We start from the raw sequence: 16387 nt of genomic DNA, 5'->3' as shown, positions 1-16387 counted from the left end.
ATCAGCAAGCTGCTTCTGCTGGCTCCACATCTGTTATGGAAATGTGTGCAGAAGGGGGAAATGGAATGAAATGGAATATCGTTTCACATATTTTCACTTCTGAGACAGGGCTGATTTAAGCACTTGTATAGGTTTCAAAGACAGAGGTGATGAAATATGCTCATCCACTTTCACAGCCATATATTACATTAATTTATCAATACACTCTTAGCTCCTGATAGCTTCAAATTTGGGATGTTTGAGGAATTCAGCGCTTGTGATAAAATTTTACAATTTCTGACCGTGTGTCACGAGTCCCAGAGGAGAAGCGAGCTTGATGAATTTAACTCCCCTGAACCTTAAGTTCAAAATGTCCCCTATCTCTGTTCAATAGTTTAATAAGATTTTAATTAGGCAATTAAAAGTCTTTGGAATAGCATATGGTCATAATTACTGCTGTATGGTTCACTCAGGGATGAATGAGCCATTAATTATTCTTAGCTGGGTCTGGGGACTGGACTTAAAATGGGTCGAGCAGGAAGGAGAGGGTGTTTCTTTAGACATCACTAATCAGAAATGCAGACTTGTAGATTCACATTAACTGGGGGAAAGGAGTGTGTGGCACCAGCTATTTGTCAATCCACGGCAGAGTTCGTGCATCCGGTTGTGCAAGCTCTTTGCAAATTGTTGGAAGATGCTCGATAGCGACACTAAGTTGAAGAAACATCTAAGAATTTCATAAAATGTGTGAAATGGTTGCTACAAAGGCTTCATCCAATTAAATGCAATGAACTAGAAGTCCCTGTAACACCATGAGCTGCAGCATAAGTTCCCAATATGACACTTTTATGGGATAAACAGCATGTTAAAAATTACTGTGTAAGTGCAGCTTTGTTGTATATCTGTCTGCATATGTGGAAAAATGTGTGTTTCGAGCCAGTAATGCGCTTAAGATTTAAAATGAGGAAATAGGAAATACCAAATTAAGTCTATAATGCAGGCTACTGTTTGAATTTTAGTGAGGCAGAGTTTAAAATCTTCCCAGTTTACACCTTTGATATACGCCCTTTCATCAAGCATGAGATCACATGTTAGAATATTTAATATTGCGTCTTATTTTGAGATAGATTAGCATTAGCGAGCAAGTTTTGTCTGTTAAGCTGGATTTTTCAGTTAGTTACGCAACACTCACACCTGACTGTTGCTGATTGTGAGCTTTGTCACTAATCTCCGGCTGAAAACCAACCCGTGTGGTGCGGCCCTTTTTTTTTAATTTCGAGCTCTTCTCTTAAACAAAGTCATCAGTTTTATCAGGAGCTGCCTAATTAATTGTTTAGTCATTGTGATTTGGGCAGTTCCTGGAATAAGACACGAATCACTTTGTAGCTTCATGATAGAAGTCACGCGTTACTCATAGACAGGTATCTTTAGACCGGAACAAGTGCTTTCACAATAACGTGAGAAGGCCGTAGGTAGGACCAAGTAGAAGTGTGTCAACAGTGTACGCCCACACAGCTCGACCGGTGAATCAGCCACTCTGTCCATATGTGCAGGCGTACTCCTCCATTAAAGCCTCTCCTGACAGATGATATCCTCCACATCTCACATCTGCTCCGTCACACATCTGAGAGTCCTCGGGCGTCGTGGAGGTGTCGAGGAGGTCAGGAGGGGGAAGCTCAGGTTGAAGGCCACATGTGGGAGCGTGTGACCGGGGTTATCCGAGGGGCGTGACGTAGACGGCCAACGTGTGCGTGTGCGCAGGTGGCTTCTTGAGACGACAGGCGAGCCACGAGGTCGTATTTATCAATCAACACTTTTCCAGTCAACAGACGTGTGTGTGGAATCCAAAGCCTCGACCCCTCCCACTCGACTCAAATAGCAAATGCTAATGGTGGAGCCACCTGTTTCAGCCGTAGCTCTGCTATTTATAATACCCACAGACTTATAAGTAGTGCTATCATTGGACCAGCCTCGTCATTCAGTGATATATAGTGATATTTTTACTGTATGCCAGGAGCTCTATAACAGGAAATGACTGGCAAAGACTGCTGGGAATGTCCCTGTTTGGTTAAATATAAAACTTATTTCCTCTTTTGTGACGTGAGCTACAGTGAAGTGCTTTCAATGGGATGGAAAGATAATGTTGAAAGGCTTATTTCAGGTATGATACCTCTTAATGGGAAAGTTTTATATTGTAAAATCCATTGAGCTTTTTTCTTCCAGTTTCACATTGACGACAGAGTTCCGTTATTTCAGTTTTATTCTTCTCACCGCCACATGTTAATGAATCAGCCACTTTCTTGTGACAAATTCATGCCCTGTTCCCAGCAGAACATCTTACTGCTTGATTTAACGGTCTCCTCCCCTCCCCAGCTAATTATTTTCACTGCAAGGAGTGGACTGTCAGAGCTGCTGCTGTTCCTGATAGAGATGACGAAGCCTGTGCACGATAACTCAACTAGAAACAACTCTTAATGCCCATTGGTTTCCACTGGGGATATCCCCACACTTCCCTAAATTCTAAGTTTGGTAAAATAAATAAAGATTTCCATTTAAATATGACAATGTGTAATAATATCTATCCTAATTGAAAAACATTAATTGTAAGGCAGAAAGGACAAGAGACAAGAATGGATTTTAAAAACTGTATTTCAGTCTTCGTTGATGATCTATTTGTTTATTGTGACAAACAATGAAATCGCTCATCAGGTAAACTGCATCATTTTGAAATTGAATGCATTAATTATAAAGAAATGATTCAATTCTAATTCATTTGTCAGACTTTGGAGTACACAAAGATCAATTTCATTATCGTACGTTATACAAATCTATAAAGATAAATAGCTTCGATTGAATCTGGGTGAGGAACCAGAAAGAATCGTGCCCCCCCTCTACTAATAAAACTGAACACACGCCTTTGATTGGATGTGCTTTAATCCGCGGTAAACGTTTTCCAAATGAAATGATTCTGCCGAGCTGATGAGGTTGATGTGTTTCTGGGAGGATTTAGGAGGAGATCATAGACGGAGAGAGATGGGAGAGTATCATCCATAGCCAGAGCACACTATCACGTCTGTGTAGAGAGTGAAAGGGATGATTCAGTTTATGCATCATGCAGGAGAGAGCAGTGAAGTGCAGAGTTGCATATAGATTTCTGTGCTGTCAGAGGGACCCTTGTTCTCGTACTCACGCTGAGTCGAAGCCTCTCTACATACCTCAGTCGGATTCATGCGGGCCTCTTTTTCTGGCTGTCACACAAAACCAGAATTAATGTTATCTCCGAGGCTCGCTGGTCAAGTAGCGGCTCACTCTGAATCGCTCCTCACAAAGGACGCTAATGACGCTTATGCTCGCCCACCTTGTCTATTACATCTTACCGTCCACTGACATCACGTAGGCAGCTGGCAGGATTATCGTCCAAAAACTTCTGACAGTGACCGAGCCTGGAAGCTTGAAAGCAGAAGCCTTTCATTACCTGGTCTGCTTTTGTCATCAGGATCATTAAGAGTCCACAGCCCTGCTGCTGGAGGCTGAAACTCTTCGGTGTCCAGACACTTTTGATTATTTTTCCTTTTATGGGGTTTTGCAAATCTGGACTGTGCACTGGTGAAGCCGGAATTTGAATTTTTAACTATGAGAGACGTCTATTAAAACCCTGTAACTGTGAAGAAAAAGACCCAATTTGTCTCCCTCTTCGCTAAGTGTTCCTCAGCAGCGTCCTCGATTGACAGAACAGGAGGCATCTGCATGTGTGTGTCACTTCTGCTGTACAAATAACCATCTTCGTGTCTTGTTCTCGGGTCTTTATCGCGGCCTTCCTGCTCCTCCAAATGTCATCTGCCCGCCTCGGATTTGGAGATGTCTGTGTTTGTAAGAAGCGTCAGACTACTTATTGACTAAGAGTCAAGATCCCGTTGATAGAAACCAGGAATAGCTTCACTTGCTACCTTCTCCTATTGATTGCCATACCTCACATGAAACTCAATCTCCTGTTGGTTGCATTTAGGGAGCTCCCTGTGGCAACTGTAGTGGAGGATTTGCAGTTGTAACTGGGATGTCTATCTTGAGTTTCCCTTCACGTCTCACTACGGTCACTTAATCAGTATCTCTAAATTGCCCCATAACTCCATTACGAGTATAATATTGTGGTTTTGTTCTGAGGTTTTCTCAAGAGTTTTTGTACACGCTGTTGATGAAGGAGTTAACCAGAGTCACCTCTTGAGTGTAAAAACAACAGCTACAAGTTAAATGGCAGTTTTCTATCTTGATTTGAGGACAACTGAACAGCAGGAAGGCAGAGATTTTAAGCACTGTCTCTGGCTTTTGACAATTTTATCTCCATAAAATTCTCGTTGCAACTGAGAGCAGGCCGAGCTAAAGCCTTCTCTGACCTGTGGGAATCAAAATCTTTCACAGTGTGAGTGGTTTTAACGCACATACACCACTTCCTACTACTCAGTAATGAAACTAAAGTTAATCCGAGGAAAACTGCAGGACAGAAGCTCCTGTAATTCTTGTAATATGAGCCGTTATCTGGGCGTCACACCTTTCCATTGTCTTGAAGGTTTAACAAAGATTTCCAAGAAATCTCTGCTTTCTTTTCACTCCAGTGCCGAGCACAAAAGAGCGGGTATGTGCAGTTCAGATATGGAGATTATGGCTTTGGGAGCACAAGGTTGTTTGTTTGCAGCTGACACTGTCAAATTAACCTGACCGGGGCATTGTGCAAAGACAAACACACCCTGCACTGAAGATTATTCATGTAGTATTCTGTTAATGATCACTGCAGTGATTACACTTGCATATTCTTATGAACAGAAACTGAAAGCAGATCCACTTTCAGACTTTGGCTTTACAAAGTTCCAAAGCTCAAAGTCATAAAACGTTGTGTAACTGCAGCATAGTTAGGATAATAAAGACAAACACATCGTAAAGATGTTGTGCTTAAAATTGCACAACATCGCTCTTGCCAGTAAAACATATTTCATCAAGCATTTTTTTTTTATTCTAGAGCTCCTTTTAAGACTGTGTGTGCAGTGTGGCATTAATGATAACCATTACAACCAGTGACATAGTGTTCATCCTGTATAGAAGCTGTCATACAGGTTAGCATAAATTAGAGGTACTTTATAGATGTTTGGCAAAGTGAAAGTAAGACAGTACAAATATAATGTAATACAGTGATTTTGATGCAGTATCCCAGTTTTAGGTTTACATTTTGTAAGGTTTCCTGCCACAACAGCACATCACACATGCCTTTCAGCCCTGCCAGTAGGTTTTGGGGTTCTGCAGGTTAGAAAAGATTTTTGTAAAAGGAACTAAGGCTGCACCTAACAGCAATGTTCATCTGCTGAAAGACCACTTGTCTAAAGCCCAAAGATATGTGATTTTTATATTGCATAACAATACAAAGCAGGGAAACCTTCACAATTAAGAAGCTGGAACCAGATATTCTTTCACGTTTTTGCTTGAAAATTGAGTGTAAAGAACCGCATAAGCTTGCTTAGAAAACACACTAATTTGAATGTTGTTCCTTCATCCTCGCAGATCTCAGCCGAGACCCCGCGGTGCCGAGTACGCATGGAGGCTGATCGGTGGAGGCTGTCTGTCTTTCTCTGAGGTCTCAGATCGTCATCCCAAACCAGCATCATCGCCTGCAGCCCCGAAGGAGTGCCCTGACTTCACAACAGTGCATAGGCCTTCTGTTCAAGGAGCCTGGAGCTGCAGCAAGCGAGAGCGAGACAAAGAGGGGGAAAGAAAATAAACACGGGTTGAAAAAAAAAAAAGAGACTCTTCATGAATTCCCCAAAAACCTGAAAGGCAAATACTGCAAAGTTGGCTGGCTGTCCTGAGGAAGAGGCATGTGGACAAAGAGCATGGCTTGGCTCTGTCTCCCAGCCTACATCGTCCTTCTTGTTGGTTGCTTTCACACGGCGGTCACGGAAAATGATGTCACCCCACGCCTCACCTTCTCCTACAGTAAGTTACACACCTTCTCGACCATGACATTGGTGTAGTATGGAGCGTTTGGTCCCAAGCTCTCCTGGTATCACCTGTGTACATCACTTGCAGACTCGACAGGGCGTTATTTTGCTGTGAGGAAGCTTTGGAGGTGCTTCAGGCTCTAATCGTGGCTTTGGCGGTGACTTTTGCACAAATAGCAGCACGTCATCAGTAAACAGCCAAACACGGTGGCATAGTTGTTTTTTTTCCTCTCTAGCTGCTGCTCAGAGGTAAAACTCTGCACAGTCTGGGAGCCTGTAGCATGAATGGTGAACTATTTATTATCTGGTGGTTCATGAGTACGCCTACATTTTGTGCTCTCGCAGAACTGATTATGCAATTCCCTGTGGTGTCCCTGTTCATTAACTCTGTCCACTGAAAATAATCAATACACTTCATATGTGTCCATTGTTGGAGCTAAAAGGATTTAAATGAGTGAAATGCTGTTTGTGCATCGTAATGATTTAAATTCCATGTAAATCCACGCCGTGAATGGCAGCTCCATCAGGGCGGCTCCGTCGAGTACCTGCAGGTCAGACCCAATTATAAAATGAACAGGCCTATTGTGTTGCGACTTACTCGGGGCACTCGGACATCTTCTCGCAAGCACCGAGAGTTATTGCTCTTATATAATCTCTATTTCTCTTATGTCTGCTTGCTTTGCGAATATGCCAGCCGTAAAATATGTTGGGGATACAGCTAAATTAGCTCCTTTCTGCGCGACATGCATTTGCTACGCCGTCTTCGTAGATAGCACGATGGCCACCAGCACCAGTGATTTTTATCAACATTGATCTAATTATTCAAAAGATGTACCAGTGCACTACTTGAGATGACAAGTTGGATTTAGTTGTGCTTTAGTGTCTCCATGGAAAATTAAACAAAATGATAGATTATGGGATCAGCGGAGGCTTTCAGTGATTCAACTGCAGTTAGTGATTCATGTTCAGGCATCATTAGAGTCATGTCAGGCAAGATCGTGTTGATAGATCTTACTTAGGAACCTATTATAGACGTGTATTCAATTTCCAGTACGGTGCTCGTTTTGAGCCAAGGAAGTGTTCGAATAGGCGAGCCGCGCCGCCTGTCTGAGCTTGTACCGTCCCACGTGATGGACCTCTGTACCAATAGGTAATCTCTGTCACCTCCCAGGCTCAGCTAAGCCCACAGCTCGGCTCTGACGGAGCGTTTCACAACAACACACACCATCAATCACTCACTGAAAAGACGCTTCACACTTTTGCCTCTTCTGATAGGGAGATTTGCTTTTCGAGTGCGCAGCCCGTGTTTAACAACGTCATAAAACATGCAAAGCCCACATGAAAGAACTCTCCTGTCTACATGCCATTCATTCACTATAGCTTGTCTTTTCTATCCTGAATCTATTTCACTTCTATTATTGGAGCTAACCAGAGCTATCCCAGTCATCAGCCCGTTTCATTATACCATTTACGTAGCTGTAACTTTAACCACGTTGATAAGCTCTGACCTTTGTGTGAAGGGTCATGCAGGAAATAACAGCCCTAACAACAGAGGTAGTTACGATCCGCTATAAAACTTAACAAGGAGTCATTTTATCAGCTCCTTCTGACATATCTCAACATGGCTGAGAGCATACACTCACTTGAAATTTACCAGCAGGCTTACGCAGCAGGTCTGACAAAGAATATCTAAAAAGACTGACGTTGTTGGTGTTCCAAAGACCGGCTTTTAGGTTTTAGATTGTGAGGCAACGAACAACTTTCAGCCAGCTGATGAAGGTTAATGGGGCCTGGTGGAAGGAGTTGTCTTGCTGTGCTGTCGGTTCTGCTACAGTGACATTTTCCAGCCTCCTGCAGAAAGGCTTTGTCACATTGTGTTTACAGTATCAAAGCAGAATGCAGAGCAGCAGGCCTCAGGGACCTGAACTTTATGCAGCAGAAACTGCCTGGTCTCATCATAGTCTCTGGTCGTCTCTGTCCTATCAGGATGCCTTTTAGCTCGACGTCTTGCATGCCTAAACCTCGGCAGTGTAGGCGGGCCGGAGCCCTGCAAGGCTGATCCTCATCCTGCAACATTGTCGTAGACCGACTTCCCCTCCTCTTCCCTCTTGCTCTCTCTCTGTCCCATGGTCCCCGCCTCTGCCCTAATGAAGAGGGTAATCTGCCATGAATAATGAATGGGGATTTGTATGTGTTATGGTGTGAACACTTGTCTGGTTCTCATTATGCGCCTATCAGGACGGATCATGGGTTCAGGGAGTAAAGCCTGCATCTGCTTTTCTCTCCGCTTTTGTTCCAGGCTTTAATGCGGACCATGTTGAATGGCTTAGTGTGTTGGAACACTATTTAAAGGCACACCTATAAGCCGTTTAAGTTGCCTTTCTTTTCCCGCTGATCTGCTCAGCCCTCTGTTACACATCATGCAACATTTGTGCTTTAGTTTTGTGTAGGGGCCGTGCCCAGCAGCCACACTGGGAGTGAAGTGTTTTTAATTATTTAAAAGCTGTCGTGTCTAGACCAGTTGAATCAGCCACTCTCAAGTAATTCAAAATGACACTGGTGTCAAGTGAGATAACAGCTTTTCAATACTGGTGCCACATAGCTGAACAGCAGTTCCTCATGGTATGAATGCTTAAACGCACTCCACTGTATCACCTGCTAAAGACTTGATAACATCCAGGAGAGTCCAACAGAATGGAAAGTCATCGTGACTAAGTATTACTTTCTTTTATGACTCAATTCAGTGATTATTGCTTTGGTTAACATAATGACCATGCAGTCTCACAGCTATGGCAAAAACAGTAATCAGCGTCTATCAACATTTACACTGTATTAAATTAGCCGATGACTGCACGGTTAATTAATCATTGAAATAAAAAAAAACAAATGCCAGAAATTGTCAGTTTTTATTTTTAAAATGTTTTGTTTTATTGTTTTTGATGATAAATGAGGTATGCATGTTTGGGGACCCCCTCCAGTGAAAATCAAGTCTTTTTTAAGCTTGTTAATAAATCCCTGTGGGTTTGTTTTGCTAAACTCGAAGACACATCATGAGCAAAATAAGCAGTCAGCGCCATGGCTGATCATTTCCAACTCGACACTGCAGTAAACTGATGACAGTCTCAAAAACACAGATTCAGACTTCCAAGGTTTCATATGTCACAAACCTAAAGAACCAATCCTGTCAGCTTGCAGAGCGGAAGAGGTCTTCAACATGTATGCCTGAATTACTGCAATAATCCAACTTTTGAACAGAGTTGCAGGTGAGCTGGTGTGCTCCAACTGCAGAGACTGGGGAGGGTTGAGTGGAAACAGATGAGAAGGTAAGGATGCGGAGTTGCATCTAAGCCATATTAAGGCAGGAAGGGAACATTTTGATGGGGGAAAAAATCTAAATATGTAGCTTTGAAACACATAAATGAGTTTGTAGGAGTTAAATCAATGACCAAAAAAGTGACTTTAAATTGTGGATTGCATATAGAAAGCATTATAAAGGCCTTATCTAGGGCTCTGGTCATTTTCAGTATTTTCTAAGCCTCATTTATTAAAGAAAATAATTGTCAGACTGCTTTTTAATTAAAATAATCAACAGTTGTGGGCCTAAAATGTTGCTTGCACATAAAACCAAAACAACCAAATGACAAGAAATCGAAGCAGAAAAGGCTTCAAAGTGTTAACAGCTGCTCTGCATGTCCATTTTCAAGGTGTTGTGAGGACACAGCGGCTGTAATTACACAGTATGGAGTCAAGGCCTGTCAGGTCAAAGTGCTGCTGTACGGTTAGAAACATGTCAAGACCTTGTGTGCAGTCCCTTTGTTCTCGATGCTCCGGCACTGTTCACACCAGAGGAAGAGGTCATGGCGAGTTCCTGATGAACCAGCAGCTGGTTTACATTATTGTGGTTAATCCGGGGGTCAGCGTTTGGAGCTCCTTCACCAGCCTTATCAACATTTTTTTTTTCAAGGTTCCTGTGCTCTTTTACAAACGACAGATTTAATAGATACAGAGCAAAGTGTTGTGTTTAAATGCTAGCGGTTTAATTAGCTATACTGTCCCACAATAAATTGCACCACCAAACCCTGTTATTGCTCATCCCCGCTGCGTGGATGCGTAATGCACATATTTTATCTCGACACTTTCCTCAGCGTTTACAGTATTTTGCAGCGTTCACAATATGACTCTCCAGACTCGCTTTTCCTTAAGTTGTGCTCGAAAATTACCACCTATCTCAGCATCAGGATGGCGCGGTGGAGACAATATCCTGCTAACAAGATGCAGCCCCACAATTTACCAATACAAACAGCAGGCTCACAGCTTGCCTAATGAATCTCCCGCTGAATTGACCCTCTTGGCCTGTTGTCTTAATGCCTTCCAGATGCTTCAGTCTCTGTCCTTCAGCTTCCCAGGTCTGCTCTCCCACACAGTTACCCGTTCAGCGAGCAGCTTTTAATAGCTAGTTTGAAATTACTCGGGATAATTTAGTTAGCGCTCCAGTGAGGGCTGTTTTCTATCTTGATGTCACCAGACAATGCGACAGTAGTGGGAGTTCTGGCATTGCTCTGACACTGACCCAGTGGGACTCCTGTTGGCACCGCGGCTTCCTGTCGCAGCGGTCATTGCTTCGCTCTCAACAGAGGGTTTTAATCACTTCTTCTAAAAGCAATTGGATTTACAAGGGTTCATCTGTTCTATCCCGAGCAAAGTCCTTGAACAAGTACAGTAGGCAGATGAAGACAAAGGGAAGAGATTTGTCCCTGCAGTCTCTTCGCTCTGCCTGAGGAGCTTCTTCCTGACTTCTCACAAATGTCATTTCTGTCTCCTTATTTTCACAAGATTATCCTAATGCTGAGGTGCCCCGCCTCATCTTCTCGTCCTCGCTGTCTTTAACAAACAATTAAATAAATTGCTTCACAGTTTCCACCTCTGACACCGGGGATTTATTTTTCCCGTCCTTGCTCTGGTGTTCTCGCTTGACGCCATCTGTCTTTATGATGGGTACGGATTCCTGTCTTTATGCTGGCGGCTTGGAAACGAATAAGTGAACCTTTTTAAGTATGAAGGAGTCAAATCTTTCAGTCAGAAGCTGCACAATGGCAACTTGATTGTCCTCATACATTTCCTATATGTAGTTAGTCTGCTATCTAAAAAAATCTATATGAGGTTATAATTTGGTTTATTGAATTAAACTGAATGAAATATTGTCAACCATTAAATGGCTGCAAGTCCAGAAATTTATCATTCTGTCAATGACAAAGTCTAATATGCAGAATTATATTAGAATGTGAATAAAAATCCAAACGAAAATACTACATATACTTTCTGTATTGAGTCTCACTATCATGTTGTCTAAGCAAGTTCAAGACACACCGTTTTACTACACAACAAAAACCGATGATTGAGTCTGCGTGAAACATTGGTTACACTGCTGTTGTGATATGGTGGCTAAGTTTAGATTACATGGCTGTCCTCCCGGGTGCATTGGTTTAATGATGCGTCTCGTCTCGTAGTGGATTGTGCATCTTCTTCTGCCCATTCAACCCTGTTTAAAATGTGAGTCTTCTTCTCTTAAGACTATTACTCCTAAGCAGTCTTCTTATACTCCCTCCTAGATGGGGAATGTAGGTCATGTTTACAGTCAGAAGACTAGAAATGGGGCATCTGACGTCCCATAAAGATAATCTATCATGGGTCCATTGCTTGCTCTTTAAAGGCAATAGAGAGACATTGCTTATTTTTCTGGGTCATCTCTTAGTGAACTATGACCAGCACTATAATAACAAACTACTTTGCTATGAAGCCAGGTACTACACCTTGTTTTTATTGGTGACAAGAATCTTTGTTTCTTCGTTTGCAAGTTTACCGTTAAAGACAAGTTTGATCTAGTTGTCAGGAGGTTTTGTTGCAGACTTTCCCGGTAATTTAACACTCATGCATAATGTATTTTTGTTTGTGAGAGCGATTCCTTGTAGTTCTGCAGAACGCAAACAAGAACGGGTGTTTAAAAATGAGGTATGCAATCATCTGATCTCCCGAACATGCAGCTGTAGTAGCTGATAAAGGCAGCGCACTCATACGGGAGGGGACTGAGTGAATCAGCCTGTTATAGTTGCACTACAAAAGAAGGCACTTAGATCACTGTCACTAAAGGACAAATTACTCCACAGTTCCCTTCTCGCGGCGATGTTCAACACTTTTAATGATCCGACTACTTTTTTGGACACGGACCCATCAGGAAATCAGCTGCAGAAATGTCGTAGGATTCCTTTAAGCCCAATGTAATTAATTTCTCCTCTAAATAGATTAGCAAGTTAGCCCATGTGAGTATTTCAGTCCATTTAGCAGTGTCATTTGCAGAAATGACTTTTAATTACATAATAATGGTAATGATCTCACATTGCTTGCAGCTGTCAGAGGTTGAACCACAGAGTTTGCTGTTCATGAAGTGCTCTAACTACTCAGAGCTGCTCTTTCAAGCTCAAAGATCAGAGGTCGGGTATCGGTGTCATGCTGAAGTGTGAAGTCCTGTTGGCCGCCTTGTTGTGTCGCCTATTTTAGTCGAGTTGGACAGCGAGTCGTGTCTGGGCTCCACCTGTGATCAGTGTTTCCATCTTCAGTCTAGCAGAAACACTGATCACAGGTGTTGAAAGTTTGTCTTTGTTGTCCTTTTCTTAAAATTAATTTCTTGCCTTGTAAGAGGAGTTCACGGCTTGACCTGATACCCGAGTGTTTAGCGTGCACACCGTGTGGGCGGTTATGCCATCAAGCAGGAAGTCCCTGGTTAGATTCCCGGCAAGCCGTACCCTCACCACATGCTCTCTTACCCACATTTCCTCTCTCTCTCCGCTGTGCTATCTGAATAAAGGCAAAATGCCAAAAACAAAGAACAAAGATCAGTTCATCTAGACAAGAAAACAACAAAAAAAAGCAAAAGAAAAAAAAAAATCACCTTTCCCCGTAGCTATCCACATAATTTTAGATTTATGCGATGAGGTTTAAAGATATCCATCCCCGTAGGTGGAGGCGCATCCCAAATAAAATGGAGGTAAACTCAATTTAGTTTGAAAAATTACAGTTTAAAAACCCAGCAGTGATTTGTCTCTGCAGAGACAATGTCCCAACTTCTCAAGATATTCCACAGACCTCAGTTTTCATAAGAACTTTATCTTCTGTAGGAAGTAATTCCAGTGAAACGTTGACAGATCTGTGCAGTGTCCGCTGGAACAGACCCATTACATTGGCTCCTGTTCAGTTTTTCTAAAATATCTTGACAGATATCTTAGAACATGAACAGACAAAAAAAACCCAAACGATTTGCATCAGTAAGTCAAAAGATATAAATTGATGACGTAAAGGAAAAAAACTACCATAAAGAAGATGTGTCTTTACATAGATTCTCTAAGTCTCTTGAGCTCTTTCAGCAGAATAAATTATCAATCAGTCAACTCAAATACTGAATGGTCTCTGTAAAAAGCATGTAGTATCTTGATTGGAACCACTTCAATCTAAATGCGCCCTAAGAATAAACCCCTTCAATGCAGACATGCACTTCAAAGCATCTATTCTTTATGGATCTTTTCCCAGTGGCTCTCGTAGGAAAGAAAGATGGACAAGGATGAACTGTGGTATGATTCTGTTGCGCCTCTTCAGTGGGCACTTCTGCCCTCTCTGTCTCTACTTCCACTCTTAAGTGCTTCCTTTGAACTCCTTGTGTCTTCCCTCTCCCCTGTTGTGAACACCACAACATTTCTGGGGCTGCATTGTCATGAAGTGACCCGTCAGGAATCAACCTCAGACAGTCAAACAACAATAGAGGGGATTCTTTAAGAGACTGCGGCGTATGTGGAGCGCAGGGGAGGACGGGTTCAAGTACGATGCACTCATTAGCTCGCCATGTTGGTTTTGGGGTAACAGTCTGCGCAGCGGTCGACCTGTGGGTTTATTCTGCTCCGGTTTTGTGGTCTGAAGACCGTGTTGCTGTTTTTATGACTGCTGCTCACGTCCAGAACGTCTAAGAATCAGTTCAAGTACATCATCATTTGTAGGCCTGGAACAGTTATCGCTCCTCACTAAATGTATTATTTTTCTCGTAATGATGCCTATAATGACAGGACACTCTGGAAAAATAGAATTTCACTGAGTTGAAGGTGATGTCTGTCAGTTTCTTGTTTGGTTTGATCAAAAATCCAAGTAAATTCTCCTGTTTGAGAAGCTGGAACCAGTGAGTGTGAACTGATTATCAATCATCAACATTTTTGGCTCCTTATTTTTTCAGCGAATCATTTAATCAACTTTTTTATTTAAATACATCTAGTTGAAAATCCTTACTTCATATAATTCAGATCGTTTTTAGAGTAGAGGCACATTTAAACTAAAGGTTACAACTATCCCAGTTCCTCTGATAGTTTAACGAAGGTTCTTTTCTTTGTGTTACCCTCTAAATCTCTTATTGGTGCGTCTCTAGTCAACTTACAGTTCTGTCTTATTAAGTTCTTAAGTCCAGCCGAGACAGTATAACATCAGTATTGGTTTTGAGTTGCATTTCTGACCCCTTTATGAATTCAAGTTCAATATTTAATCTCCTTTTAGCTCTGTTTTGGTCCCCACCAACTCCTCAGGGACATATCTTGAGTCCTTTTCCGATTAGCTAACATTGCAAGCTGTCAAATCAAAACAACAAAATTAAAGACCCTAAAATGAACTTACACGGCTTTAAACGTCTTACTGGAATCTGAACATGTAATTTTCAGACCATCCAGCCTTTTGTTTGTTGCATACCTTTCTGAGAAGCACACGGACAAAACATAACATTAAATTGTACCATTTAACAATTACCTACTCCTCAGAGAAATAAAGCATTGTCGAACCAATTGGTCTACACTGAAAGATGACTGTTTTCTTGAAATCACGAACGGGAAGCTTCGTACGGTTTCAAAACCCTCTTGGATATCCTTAATGATACTCAATTGGGGGCCCTATTGTTTCTTTTTGTCAACTGTGGTTGCTAAGTATGACAGCGGTGATGTGACTCCAGAGAATAATTGTGTAGATATCCTCCTCTGTTAAAATCCGCTCAAAGCTTTTGTTTTGGTTCTGGCTTTGGCCTTTTGTCTTTCTCTCTCCGTAAATCACAGTTAAATTTGCCCAAGGCTCTGTGGGGAGGAAAAAAAAAAAACTTGAGGGGGGGGAACAGAACCAGCATGGAACAGCAGTCCATTTATCCTGTAATGATAGTGAAAAGGAAAGAGAACGGCCCCAGTGGGTCCATGTACAGTACGCAGAGCCGAGCCTCTTGTGGTTTTACGGACAGATTTAACTACAATATGGCTCAGTGTTGCCGTGGCGATGGACTGCTATTAACATGTTGTTTCCCCGAGGGAGAGGAAGTCCTCCAACCTCCTGCACCTTCCCACTGAGGTGAGGTTATATTAGGTCACATGTACTGGAGGGCATGGAGCACATAGTGAGCTTATTATCAGTAGGACTTAATGACTCTACCTGGACTGAATAAGGTTTAATGCAGGGAAGTGCTATAATTTTAATTATTACCACCAGCATCTGTGGCTTCAATCCAGTTTCCCTCTATTACGCCTGCCATTGGTCGAAGTTTGAGCAGTAAAAAAAAAAAAAACAATGACTCACAAGGTCAACCGACAGCAGTAAACCTGAGCTGACTTTGTCTTGATATCATAAAGCGTTACGTTGTGTCGGTTCATAGACGGGAAATATGCAGGTGGGCTCCTCGCCTCTGTCGCAGATTTGAAAACAGGCATTATTGGGATAAACTGGCCACTTATTCCAAATCTAAATGGTTATTTTCACATCTAGAAAACATCAAAACTTAGTAAAGGGACATAATAGCAATCCAGGGATATAAATCAGAGCCGCTTTGAGCCCGTCTGTCTGTAATGTTGCTGCTTATCCAAATCGAGCCCATCACTCCGCCTAGTGTCCCAGAGGAGTTGTGGTGCAGACAGTCGTAGCACGCCTCTCTTTGTATGAGAGCTCATATATGTTGTTATATGTTGTTTGGAGAGCGTTTAACTCAGTGTCTCTGCTTTTATTCTTGTTTGTGTTTTTGTTGGGGATGTTTTTCGCAGCGTTTTGTGGATTTTGAGCACATTTCTCCTCCATTATAAAATGTACTAATCAAGTTTTAAATCCAACTTTTCAAAATAATGTTCTTTATTGTCTGAATTTGTAACGATGTGAAAATAATTGTTCCTTAAAGAAATCCCTTAAACTATGGGGTTTCATCTTATCTTTCATATATTTGTTTTTATATTAATGAAGGTATTAGGTGAACCATTCAGTATTGTTTTATTGCTTTTAATATTGTAATAAGAGTGTTTTCGAAAAGAGGGTCCAGAGAAAATATTACCATGAGGCCTTGCTTTTTTTTCAAAAGTAAAACATCATGTTCAGCC

The 16387-nt window shown here is 41.9% G+C and overlaps 1 protein-coding gene across 1 annotated transcript in view; it reads left to right on the top strand.

Moving 5' to 3' along the window:
• sema4ba (sema domain, immunoglobulin domain (Ig), transmembrane domain (TM) and short cytoplasmic domain, (semaphorin) 4Ba) overlaps positions 1–16387 on the top strand; it is a 41322-nt gene that overhangs the window by 11764 nt on the left and 13171 nt on the right. The window contains exon 2 of the mRNA XM_008296959.1: positions 5527–5958. Coding sequence (XP_008295181.1) covers positions 5841–5958 — 118 coding nt within the window. The 5' untranslated portion in view covers positions 5527–5840. The remainder of the gene's footprint in view (positions 1–5526; positions 5959–16387) is intronic.

The sequence above is a fragment of the Stegastes partitus genome, unplaced genomic scaffold (assembly GCF_000690725.1).
Source record: "Stegastes partitus isolate 25-593 unplaced genomic scaffold, Stegastes_partitus-1.0.2 Scaffold1172, whole genome shotgun sequence".
NCBI classification, from domain to species: Eukaryota; Metazoa; Chordata; class Actinopteri; family Pomacentridae; genus Stegastes; species Stegastes partitus.
This window is presented reverse-complemented; position numbering and strand designations above follow the sequence as displayed.